At 54.4% G+C, this 12,366-nt stretch overlaps 1 protein-coding gene across 2 annotated transcripts; it reads left to right on the top strand.

Moving 5' to 3' along the window:
- Window positions 1-6: 6 nt before the first annotated feature.
- On the top strand, window positions 7-6,666 carry Sfxn3 (sideroflexin 3). Of its 2 annotated transcripts, none has more exons than XM_010626383.1 (11): window positions 7-264; window positions 896-1,059; window positions 1,943-2,113; window positions 2,420-2,518; window positions 2,799-2,874; window positions 3,017-3,102; window positions 3,734-3,861; window positions 4,016-4,065; window positions 5,110-5,159; window positions 5,731-5,778; window positions 5,999-6,666. In XM_010626383.1, the coding sequence occupies exons 2-11, from the start codon at window positions 899-901 to the stop codon at window positions 6,093-6,095; spliced, it is 966 nt and encodes a 321-aa protein (XP_010624685.1). In that variant the 5' UTR covers window positions 7-264; window positions 896-898; the 3' UTR covers window positions 6,096-6,666. The 2 variants fall into 2 exon arrangements, with proteins under 2 accessions (XP_010624685.1, XP_010624684.1); XM_010626382.1 differs by having other exon boundaries at window positions 7-400.
- Window positions 6,667-12,366: the final 5,700 nt, after the last annotated feature.

Raw genomic sequence — 12,366 nt, 5'->3', positions numbered from 1 at the left:
ACGTGTGTGTGTGTGTGTGTGTGTGTGTGTGTGTTAGTAAGTATAGGTCTTTGTGGCTGGCGTGTACAGGGTGTGGCATGTTTGGAGGGCTGTGTCAGGCTTTGTGCGTGGATGTGAATGTTTTTCTGCTTGTGAGGGAGGAAGTGAGGTGGAGGGGATTAGTCATTCTGCAGGATTTTGCGTAGCATGGCCAGATGGCTGCTCCGGGCTTTCCTCTGTGTTCTGGGTGGAGGACGCGAACACTGAACCCTGCTCGTTTTGGAGGTAGGTGGGCATCTCTGCCAGCCCACACGGCCAGGGGACAGGGAGAGACTTGGATCCTCGGTGAGGTTGCTGGAGGGGTCTGGAAAAGGGCCGTGTGTATGCCTGATGCACACTGGACTGACTTCTGCTCATGGAGGTACGCGGGCCATGGAGCCCTTGCTCTGCTCCAGTCAGGGTTGGGGTGTGTGATCCTTTTGCCAGGCAGCCTGCGGGGTTCTCATCGAAGGCTCAGGGCAGCTGTAGGCTGCAGCTGACGCAGGGATGGGTGTGTGATTATATATGTCTTTGTGCATACAGAGCTCACAAGTAGCTACATAGGATTAGTTGCTCATGCATGCATAAGTCACACACAGTTAAATCCCATCATGAAAGTCTGCACCAGGCCAGAGCACAGGGAGATGTTTTCCTGGCTCTGATCTTCCCCTCCCCTCCACCAGTGGCTGTAGGTCCCTGGCCAGGACATTGCCTATAAAAGGACTCCTCCACCTTGCTCACCTGTCTGCAGTCACCTCGAGCTCTTGAAGGGATTGGTGACAGGCTCAGGGACAAGGCAGGGCCATCAGCCTTCCCACAGTGAAGGCTTTGGTCTCGTCCTTGAAGCCCTCTGGCCCTTGTCCCCCCTATCTTGCAGAAAATGGGTAAATTGCCCTTAGATATCAACATTCAGGAGCCTCGCTGGGACCAGAGCACTTTCCTGGGCAGAGCCCAGCACTTCTTCACTGTTACTGATCCCCGAAACCTGCTGCTGTCTGGGGCGCAGCTAGAAGCTTCCCGGAACATTGTGCAGAACTACAGGTGATCCTGCCCACCTGACACTGGACCCCACGGTCTCCTTCCTTGCGATAATCTAGAACACTTTTACCTGCTTCTCCAAGCTAGAGAGGGCCCCTGCTCCACAGCCCACTCCCTTTTTGGCCCTGCTGTCTGGCATCATAGGCAACTATGGCAAGAACTTTAACCCAAAGAATAATTTATGGTGTTTGGGTTGAGGAGGTGGCATTGATAGGTATGGATGGGGTGGGGGCTGCCCTATGCACAGACCCTCTACAGGGGTCTTTCCCACTATTGGTCCACTTTCCGCAAGAGTGGAGAAAGTCAATGCCAAAAATTAGGAGGGCACCCCTCTTGTCATCAGGAGGAAGGCTTCAGTGCACCTAGTCATTTTTTTGTTGTTTTTGGTACTGGGGTTCAAACTCAGGACCTTGCATGTGTGAAGCAGGCACACTCCCCACAGTCATTTTTCATTTGTTTGTTTGTTTTTTTGTTTTTGTTTTTATGAGGCAGGGTCTCACTATGTAGTTGAGACTGACCTAGAACTCAGTATGTAGCCCAGGCTGGTCTCGAATTCATAGCGATCCTCCTGCCTCAGCCTCCTGAGTGCCGGGATTACAGGCATACACCACCACGCCCAGCCCCCCTCCCAGTCATTTTTGATGGCGTGGAAACTACCATCACCGTGACCCAGCAGAAACTGTGTGGCTAGAAGGGACATGGAAGTAGGACTTCCACTTCTGGGAAGCTTTGGCGTTCCCCTTTAGTGACTGGTCCCCCAGAGAAAAGGATTCCTTTATTCTGAGGTTAGGGGCCAGGGCTCCTCCTCTGCTCAGTTCCCTGTGAGGCAGACAGAGCTGGGAATCTGTGCCAGAACAGCCTGTCAGTTCCTTGTCAACTTCTGCAGGGCTGGCGTGGTGACCCCGGGACTCACTGAGGACCAGCTGTGGCGGGCCAAGTATGTGTATGACTCTGCCTTCCATCCGGACACGGGAGAGAAGGTGGTCCTCATTGGCCGTATGTCCGCCCAGGTGCCCATGAACATGACCATCACGGGCTGCATGCTCACCTTCTACAGGCAAGTCTTCCTCCCGCTCTGCTGCTGCGTGCTGTAAGCCAGAACATGCTTTGGTGACTGTGTGCTTCTCTCTGGGCCAATTTGGCTAAATAGTGGTGGTGAGTGCTTGTGTTAGCCTCCGTCTCCAGATCTCAGCCTGAGAAATCGAGTGTTGGGCTGAGCAGGGGTGAGCAGAGCAGTTCTAGGATCGTCGACTGGGTTCCTCCTGAGGGTTTGGTAGCGCCCTTTGGGATTTCATTATAGAGGGACAAGGATCGGGGAGACCGTGGAGGGCTGGGAGTAAGAACTGAGCCTTTGTTCCCTCAGGAAGACCCCAACTGTGGTGTTCTGGCAGTGGGTGAATCAGTCCTTCAATGCCGTCGTTAACTATTCCAACCGCAGCGGCGACGCCCCCATCTCCACGCGGTGAGGCTCTGTCCCAGGAAGAGCTGCAGTGCTCCTCCCAGCCCCGCGCTCTCTGGCTGCTCCCAGTGCCTGGGGCTCAGCTCTCCTTGCAGCCTGTGGGCCTCCTCTCTGCCCACAGCCCTTTGGGGACCCACTCCCCTTCAAAAGGAAGCAGTAGAGCAGCTAACGAGTTTATGTGGGAGCTGTGGGGAGGGCCTTCTCTGCCTTGAGCGCTGCGTGTCCCTGAAGAGCTGTGTGCTGGGCTCATCTCTCTCTTGTGACCTGGCTCTTCCACCCACAGGCAGCTGGGCACTGCCTATGTGAGTGCTACCACAGGGGCTGTAGCCACAGCTCTGGGACTCAAGTCCCTCACCAAGGTAAAGCCCCCAAAGTCCCCCTCCCTTCTTTGTGCAATACTTGCCCATCATCCTCATCCTGGCCTGACTCCCCATATTTCTCCCAGCGTCCCTCTGTTCCCCATGGCCCTCAGGGCCACTGAACTGCACCTGTCCTTCCCAGCACCTGCCCTCCTTGGTGGGCAGATTTGTGCCCTTCGCAGCGGTGGCTGCTGCCAACTGTATCAACATCCCCCTGATGAGGCAGAGGTGAGTGGCCCTTGCTCCTGGCACGGGCACAGAACAGCTCCACATGGGGACAGTCCTCTCCTGCCCTGGCTGTGAGCTGCTGGGCCCTGGCTCAGGCTGAGCCCGTGTTCCAGAACAGCCCTGTCCCAGTATGTATGGGCTGCCCCAAGCCACTGTGGGATGGGAAGAGGGAGACAGTCAAGGATGGAACAGGGTGCAGTTTAACAGGAACTTGTGACAGAAGCGTGTCCTGGCAGCAGCAAGGTCAGGGGATGCCTGAGACTTGGGTTGGAAGGAGGTGCGTATATAACAGGACAAAATGACTAACCCAGGCCAAAATACACTTAAGCTGTCGGGACCAGGCACAACCTTGGCAGCGACTACACCTGGGAAAGGGTTGTAAAGCCCCACACCCCTCTCTGCTTGTACACATGGTCTTCTGGGGAAGCTGCAGGGAAAACGGAGCGGCTTCCTTGGGGTAGTCATGGTGGCCACAGCTCAGGGTGGCTGCGGTAGGTCAGGCTGAGTCCCTACACCTAGGATTCGGGGTGGGAGAACCAGCCGTTGGTATGAAGGACTGGGGAGGAACTGCTCACTCAGGCTTTGCAGGATGCGCTTGGGGCTGTAGTCTGACCCCAGCCTTCTCTTCTAGGGAGCTGCAGGTGGGTATCCCAGTGACTGACGAGGTGGGGCAGAGGCTGGGCCCCTCGGTCACCGCTGCCCAGCAGGGCATCTTCCAGGTGGTGATATCAAGGATCGGGATGGCAATCCCTGCCATGGGTGAGGCAGAGCGGCTGGAGGGGCATGGGAGGCGGGAGGGGAGAGGGCTCCTGCAGTCAGGCAGGGGGGCTCTGGGGAGAGGAGCTGAGAAGGGGCATTCCCTCTGCTGGGCTTGCGACTTCACATCTCCTCTTCTGCCTTGCTCTCCCCTCAGCCATCCCCCCAGTGATCATGGACACTTTGGAGAAGAAAGACTTCCTGAAGGTGGGTGATTCACTTTCCCCTTCCTGGAGGTCCTGGGGTTGGTGAGAAGTGACAGGTCCCGAGCCCGCTCCCAGCCTGGCAGAGTCTAAGACTTCAGTCCTCCTAGCCTTGCGCCTTCGTTCACTCAGTAAGAATGAACTGGGCTGCAGACTGCAGAGGAGGGCACCGAGGGAGCAGGGGAGAAGACAAGAGGAGGGGCCCAGCCTCTGTTCTCCAGGACCTGGTATCACGGCAGAGGGCTCTGACAGCGATGCGCAGTCACCACTTCGCTTCAGAGCATCGTGCTGCCCCTCGGTGTCACCGCACCACACACACGCACATGGGACAGGGAAGCGAGGTGCAGGAGCACAAGCTCAGGCTGTGAAGACAGCACAGAACAAGAAAGTTGTAGTCCCTGTCCTCATGAAGTTTATAGTCTAGTACAGAACCAATGAACAAAGAAGAAACCAATAAATACAGCATTATGAGTGGAGATACATACTTTGTAGGAAACCAGTAGGGGAGAGGAGCTTGGATAGTTTTGTCAGAGAAGGAGGTCTTTATAGTCCCAGAGAATGAAAAGGAGACAACCAGGCAAAGGGCCAGAGAAGAGTGTTTCAGGTAGAGAAAGTATCTAGTGCAAAGGTCCTGAGGCAACAGGCTTGCACATTTGAGGAACAAAATGGTTGTTCTTATGGTTAGAGTGAATAAAGTGTGTGCCAAGCAGATGTGTTTGGAAAGGGACAGATTCATGCAGCTCGCATGAGAGGCAGAAAGTGGCAGTTCAGAGGCAGCTTCCTGCAGAAAGCAACTCCTGCAGGAAGTGAGGGAAGAGAAAGGGTCAGGGAGTGCCATGGGAATCAGCTCTATTGGGTGAGAATGTGTAGGGATGCCCGGAAATACTGTAGGCCTGGCTGGAGGGCCCAGCTGGTCATGAGCTTGGAAGACAGCAAGGGGCCATGGGTCCCAAGGCTCAGGGTGGGTGGCAATGGGCCATGTGGACAGGGCGAGACGAGCCAGGAGGTTAGGGGCACGAGCCCTCCCATGTCTCTCTGTCTCCCACAGCGCCGTCCTTGGCTTGGGGCACCCTTGCAGGTGGGGCTGGTGGGCTTCTGGTAAGTGAGCAAGGGGCCGGGTGGGGGCACAGGGAGTGCCCTCTCCATGGTGCATGTGGGCAGGTATTTAGTGCCTTTGAGGTGATTATATAGGTAATCCCCTCAAACCTTCTGTGGGTATAAGGCATACAGCACGTGGTAAGGGCGGGTGACCCCTGACCCTAAAGGTCAAGTTTAGTTGAAGAGTTCCAGTCCTCGTCCACCAGAAAACCATGGAAATGTCCCTTTGGTACCATCCAGGAGCCTCCCTCTCATTTATTTCCTGATTCTTCCCATTTCTGGCCTGGGCCTCTGGATAAGGGCTTTGGAGGCTCTTTTCTCAGCCAGACCCTCAGTCTAGGCTGGGTTCCATGTTCCCAAGAGTTCTCTTGGGCTTCAGTCAGTCTGCACCCCAGGGCTGGGAGGTAGCGCCGAGCATTGGCTTGGTGCTGAGACTCTGGCTTCCATCCGAGCACCATAAAAGAGAAAGTTCAGTGTCAATCCCAGGAGCCGGTACCCCTGTGGGGTGGGTGCCGGGAGGAAACACTTTAGGCCAGAGTTTCACAACCTTTCTAACACGCTTCTCCCTCAGCCTGGTGTTTGCCACCCCTCTGTGCTGTGCCCTGTTCCCCCAGAGGAGGTGAGTGCTGCCCGGCGGGGAGGGCTGCTCTGTCTGGGGTGCCTGCCTCGGGACTGACTGACCCTCAGGCCTGTGCTGTGTTCTGGGGAGGCCTGGCCGGCACTGGAGGATCTGGGGGTGGGGGAGTGCGGCAGGCCAGCCTTCTGGAAGCAGGAGAGGATTCTTCAGCTTGGGAGGAGGGGTGGGTCCAGGGGAATCCAGCTCTGCTCTTCTGTTGCAGCTCCATACACGTGAGCAGGCTGGAGCCAGAGCTGAGAGCCCAGATCCATGAGCAAAACCCCAGCATCGAGGTGGTTTACTACAACAAGGGGCTTTGAGGAGGGCCAATGCCTCCCTCACCTCCCTGGGCGGCTGCTTTAGGCTCACCTTGCTGTCTCTGCCGTTTGCCCATCTGTCTGGTACTTGGTAGATCAGTCGCCAGGATGAGGCACACTTACACGCCTTTCTCTCTCTTATCTGGTTTCAAAGAGCAGAGTAGTCCCTCCTGTGCTACCTACCTACATACATGATACATGTATGTGTTTTTATAATTGGTCCTGGAAGCTAAGAGCAGACCTGCCATCCTGGGATGGTCCTGATGTCTGGCTTCCCTCCTCAGTCTCCTTCCCGGCTACCAGCAAGCCAGGGTATAGGTGAGACATCCGTCCCTACACCATTCCACTGGCCAAGTCGCTTCCAATAGCTCTGTGCCCCTCTGGACACAGGAAAAACCCTAGGAAAGAAGTAGACCAACCTGGGCTGAATCATTCGGGTTTCTGATAACCTAGCTTCCAAAAGTGGCTCATGACCTGGGCTGGCAGAGGAAGCCTTGTAGGGACCAAGGAGGCAGGGGGGCCTGTGCGCCCCCTGGTGGCACTCCCACTCCCTGGAGTGGCTCCATTTTCTGTACCAGAACAAAGGAGCCACCCCCTCAAGCCCTTCACACTGCCATGTGGGTATCTTTAGCTTTAAGCATAACCGTAGAAATTCCTGGTCTGCTCGGACGTTATGACCACAACCAGAAATCCAACAAGCCCAGCTTCTCTCCCAGCCAGAAAGCCACACAGGCAGAACAAGCATTTCCCTCAGGAACTATCGCCACATGCCTCTCAGAGGGACACATGCGGGAAAGGTGCTTAACCCCACAGGTCCCGCGTGTGCTAGGGACAGAAGCCAGGGCTTTGCATATGCTAGGCAAGTACGCTACACCAGGCCCAGCCCCAGGCTCCCTGCTTTCCTGAGGTTTGTTTCTTCTCTCCTGCCATCATCTCTAAGTGGAGGACCCAGGCCTCAGTGGATGGGCCAAATGGAAGATGGGATTTAGCATGAGTGGGTGTTGGTGAATCCAGAGTACAGAGTTAGAGATGATCATGACTCCATTTCCATGCCCTCTGGCTGAATAAGAGTTGAGTGGGACAGAGCAGAGGGCCCTTGGGATCCTCTGAGATCACTTTCCTGCTTTCTAATGCACTGCCCTTAATGATAACAGCTTCCGTGACACGGTTAGTCAATAAACTGTGCACCTGTCTATTATTGATCTTTATTGGGTTCCACTCCCTGATGCCCAGGAGGACGTCTGCTGCCTGCAGCTCTCCAAAACCCCAAGCTCCTGTCTGTGGGAGCCTCCTTCCCCAGCAGAGGGTGCTCTGAGCTTAAGAGATCCGTCTTGCCTCTGGCTCCTTTTATTTGTTTCCAGAGTCCTGCTTTCATTCCCGTCTTTAGGGGACTGACGGGTTACAGTTACCATGGTTCAGGCTCTGGGCACTTTGGTTTCCTGCAGGCAAATGGCCTGGGACCTGTGGTCCCCAGGATGGAGGGAGGGATCAGGCCAAGGACTGGCCAGCGCCACCAGAGAGCAGCTCTAGCGGACCAACACCCTCCCACCCCATCAATCATCCGTTTGCCAGAGAAACAGGCCTGCCAGACCCCGACAGTTACCCTCCCACCGCCCAGGGTCCTCTACTCCTTCCATATTCTGCAGCCTCCTTTGTTTTTGTTTTGTTTTTTATGAGATCAAAAGTTCATTCCTGTGTACAGCTGGGGAGAGCTACTATTCACCAGTTTATAGCTGCCTGTCCTGTTTCCTTAAATCTTAGCTTTGATAAACACAAGGCAGTAACACAGATGAGAATATAATAAACTCTGTGCCCCCTTTCCTGCAGGGAAATAACCCCCATCTGTCCTTTTCAGCCCAACGCTTGACTAGGTGGTGGAGAGAGATGTTAGGGTTGTGCGGTTCTCCAGCAGCCTAAGGGAATCTTGGCTGGGGTCATGTGCTCGTCTTGGGGTGAGCAGAAGTTTACTTACTGGGGAGTCAGAGCTGACACAGGCCAATCTCCCCAAGTCCTGCTGTGGTGCCAGGCTCAGAGGAGCTGAGTGCTTTCAGCCCATTCCTTCTTGATCTTCATAACCACACCTGTGAGGCAGACATGCTATGCCCATTCCTGTTCCCCCAGTACTGGGACCAAACCCAAGGAGCACTGAGCTACATCCCTAGCCTTTGAAACTTTGAGTCAAGGTCTCTCTAAATTGCCCAAGCTGCCTTGAACTTGTGACCCTCCTGTCTCAGCCTCTCAAGTAACTGGGACTCCAGGTTGTGCCACCACGCCTTGCAGGTCACACCCATTCTTAGCAAAGACACTAGCTTGGAACATTAAGAAAGCTGCCCACAGTTTCACCACTAGGTGAGGCAGCCGGGTATGAACTGAAGCCTGGGACTCTGAAGCCACTGTACCCGCTGTCCGTGGCCAGCTGCCTGCTAGGCCTGTGGTCACTTTTCCAGTCCCTTTGTCACTCCAGGGAGTCATCCCTGGATCTAGTTTGTCTACAGAAGAGCAAAACCAATCCATCCACAGCTATACACAAACCTTTTACTAAAGCTTTCCAAACCCAAGGGTGTACAGCTTGCGTATAAGATTCACACACTTGACTGAATGTGGGACAACACTCAGCGGACCAGCCTTAGTCCCATCCTGTCCTGCCAGTCTGGCCAGTACCTGCACCATCACCCTGGAGCTCTGGTCAGTGCTGAAGCCTTTTCTGCGGTGAAGTGCTGGCTTTTGGGAACCTAACATTAAGAACTGCCCACAGTTTCACCACTAGGTGAGGCAGCCGGGTATGAACTGAAGCCTGGGACTCTGAAGCCACTGTACCCGCTGTCCGTGGCCAGCTGCCTGCTAGGCCTGTGGTCACTTTTCCAGTCCCTTTGTCACTCCAGGGAGTCATCCCTGGATCTAGTTTGTCTACAGAAGAGCAAAACCAATCCATCCACAGCTATACACAAACCTTTTACTAAAGCTTTCCAAACCCAAGGGTGTACAGCTTGCGTATAAGATTCACACACTTGACTGAATGTGGGACAACACTCAGCGGACCAGCCTTAGTCCCATCCTGTCCTGCCAGTCTGGCCAGTACCTGCACCATCACCCTGGAGCTCTGGTCAGTGCTGAAGCCTTTTCTGCGGTGAAGTGCTGGCTTTTGGGAACCTCTTGAAAGAGGCCTTTCACTTTCCTCAGAATCCATGTGAGGTGAACCCCTTTGTGCAGTAAGGTGCAGGAATCTGCAAAACAAAACCAGATTGTTTTAGGGGGCCAGGGATTTAGCTCAGTGGTTCTGCCACCTACCTTGCAAGCTCAAGGGCCAGAGTTCAGTCTCTGGTACAAAAAACAAACAAAAAACCAGGTTGTTTTATAACAGAATGACCTATGTTCTGAAGATAATGCTAAGCCATGTCAGAGAGAAAGCTGGCGGGGCTCAGCGGGCCAGCTACCTTTCCTGTCATCTTTCCTGCAAGGACTCCACCAGCTTCTCAGAGGTAGCAACAAGGCACTTCACAAGCTCTGGGGACAGACTCTAGACAGGTACACTGTAGCCCGCCTCCACGCCCTGCACTTTCCCGCAGCAGTCAGCATTTGGGCAGCTCTCTCTCACGGCCTTTTTCCTAGTGGAGCCTGCCCTCTTCTGTGGCTCAGCCTTCTCCTTCACCGAGCTCCCCTCGCTCCACAGCTCCACACTGTTCCTGCCATGTTGTAAGGAGGAAAAGCTTGGGTCCTGGAGCCCTGGCCCTGTTTGGCTGTAGGGAGGGCCCTGCTCCTTTGCTAGCACCCTAGCGGGTCTGTGGGCCAGCTTCAGCTCCGATCCTGTGTGTGTTGGGGTGGTGCAGGTCAGACCAGTCTAGACCCCTACTTTATGGGTCAAAACAAAGCCCCTTTTCCTTCCAATTGTGCCAGTCAGCTTCAAACCCTGCCCCGGATCCTATCAGTCACAGGCAAGCCACGCCCCCTGGGCCGCAGCCTGAGAGAAGTCCCGCCCCCTGCTGTAGTGCCTGCCTCTCAAAATTTGGCTCTGCCTCCTTCCGTTTCCTGGGCAACGGCTTTAGTGCTACAGGCCTCTAGGCCAGCTAGGCCGGCTCACCTTTCCGGTCTGCACTTGGGACATCCACTTTGTTCTCCTTCGCGATCCTGGACCTCGAAATCCCCCAAATTCCTTCCTTCCTTTCTGAATTCAAAACCCAAAAGCTGCACAGTGCCCTCTCCCCTTTTCACTTCTGCCTGGAAATCTGCGAGGCTTTTGAGGACTCACCAGAGCCCTGAATTCTGCAAATGTTAACAGTTCAGGAAAGTTTTGCCAAACCCTGTCCATGCTGGGCTCTGGGGTTGACGTAAGCGGTTGGGTGAACAGAGTAACTACCTTCCCATCTGCAGGGACACAGCCCAGGCGGGACAAATACTGAAGCATTGCACCCTCTCTCTGGGCATCGCAGGCTGAGCCACCTCGCCTGGAGTTCCGGATGCAGGGGACAGTGTGGGGACGATGTCCTCTGTCATCACGGCCACTCTCCAAGTCTGTTGCTCTGTGCTGGAAGTACAGGCCAATGTCTGTTTTGTGTGGACGTCCCCGTGGGGCTGGCCTACTCTAGGGCTGGCACCAGGCTCCACCACTTAAGTCTTGCTGGAAGGAAGACAGCTTCACTTTAGAGTTTCTAGTTCCTTGGGTGGCCCCAGAGCTGGGTTTCCTGGCCAGGACACCACAGCACCATGAGATGGAGGGGCCAGGTGGCAGTGCCAGGAATTGGTGGTGTAAGATAAAACATCACTCTACAATATGCCTGGAAGCATCACTTTGTACAATTTTCAAACTTCCTGCTGAGTCTGATTCATCCTGCTAGAATCACACATCATTTCTAGGGATTTTCTTTTCTTTCTTTCTTTCTTTTCTTTTCTTTTTTTTTTTTTTGGTATGGGGAATTGAACTCCAGGCCTTGTGCTTCCAAGACAGGCAACAGAACCACTGAGCTAAATCCCCAGCCCAGAATGAAACTTAAAAAATAAAAAAAAGAAATGAAATAAAAATTTTTCGCAGTGCTAGGGATCGATTCTCCCAGTCTTCTTTCTTTCTGTGGTGGTTTTGAGAGTTAAACTCAGGGCCTCACACATCCAGGCAAGGGCTCTATCTCTGAGCCACAGCCACAGCCCTTAGTGCTGGGGATTAAACCTAGTGGTTTCTGCCACTGACATTCCCAGCTCCTTTTATTTCTATTTATTTATTTTTATTCGAGACAGTATCTTGCCATGTGGCCCAGTCTGCCCTTGAACTTGCAATCCTCCTGTCTCAGCCTTCCTTGTAGCTGGGACTACAAGCGTGCACTGCACCCAGATAAATATTTCTTTTGACCTAGAATACCATGGGAAAAAAAACACTAAAAATATTCCATGAATTTAGAAAGTTTGAGAGCCTCTGTCCTAAATGAACAAAAGAAGAAATGAAGTCGTGACAGACTCACTGGCTGGCATTTGGGTCCTAGACCTGTGAGCTCACTGGCCTACTCTGCCTTTGTAGGAAAATTTCTCTTACTGGATTTTTTTTTTTTTCCTTGTCTGAGGGCTGGGGGAGAATCCAGGCCTAACTGCAAGCTAGGCAAGTTCTCTATCTACGAGCTAGGGCCCCAGCCTCCCAGTGGATTAATTCCTTCTGGGAAGTTCTAAGCTTATCCAGGGGCCCAGAGTGTTAAGGAGCCCACAGAGGATGGGGATGGGTGTTTTGAAGGCAGGGCTTCCCTGGTGAGGCCAGCTGCGCAGTCCGAAGCAAAGGAGGACAGAGGCGGAGCACAGGGGCCCTCTGCCCACCCTGTCAGCCGTCTGCGGGGCAAAGGAGACGCTGAGACCCGCTCGGCGGCGCCCCTGGAGGCCACGTGGGGTCCGCGGCCGGGAGGCGCGTGGGCACCCGCAGGTGACCGGCAGGAGCCCTCATTAAAGATGCGGAGGCCCTGGCTGCGGTGCCACAAACGCGAGGGAGGACAGATTTTCAATCCGAGCCAGGCGACGGGAAATGGTTGGGGGCGGGGAAAAATGAATTAGGTTTTTATTATGTGTTTTATTATGCTGTAATTGGACAGGATTAGAGAATACAATATGTCCCTTGTGCAGCTGGAGGCGGGAGGGCGGAGAGCGGCTCAGGCCCGAGACTCCTCTGCTCAGGCCCGGCTCTGCGGGCCATTCCCCGCCCCCGCCCAGCTCCCGCCTCCTCTGGCTCCGATTAAAAATCTGTCCCACCTCGCGTTTGTGGCACCGCAGCCGGCAACCCCGCATCTTTAATGCATGAGCAGGCAGC

The sequence above is a fragment of the Fukomys damarensis genome, unplaced genomic scaffold (genome assembly GCF_012274545.1).
Source record: "Fukomys damarensis isolate Sample0158 unplaced genomic scaffold, DMR_v1.0_HiC HiC_scaffold_8, whole genome shotgun sequence".
Taxonomy (NCBI): domain Eukaryota; kingdom Metazoa; phylum Chordata; class Mammalia; order Rodentia; family Bathyergidae; genus Fukomys; species Fukomys damarensis.
This window is presented reverse-complemented; position numbering and strand designations above follow the sequence as displayed.

Bases quoted from the DNA above. Each gene is read 5' to 3' on its own strand.
- Sfxn3 (XM_010626382.1), top strand. The intron at 2,519-2,798 runs GTGAGGCTCTGT...TTCCACCCACAG, and splicing joins GACGCCCCCATCTCCACGCG to GCAGCTGGGCACTGCCTATG. The intron at 5,779-5,998 runs GTGAGTGCTGCC...CTTCTGTTGCAG, and splicing joins GCCCTGTTCCCCCAGAGGAG to CTCCATACACGTGAGCAGGC.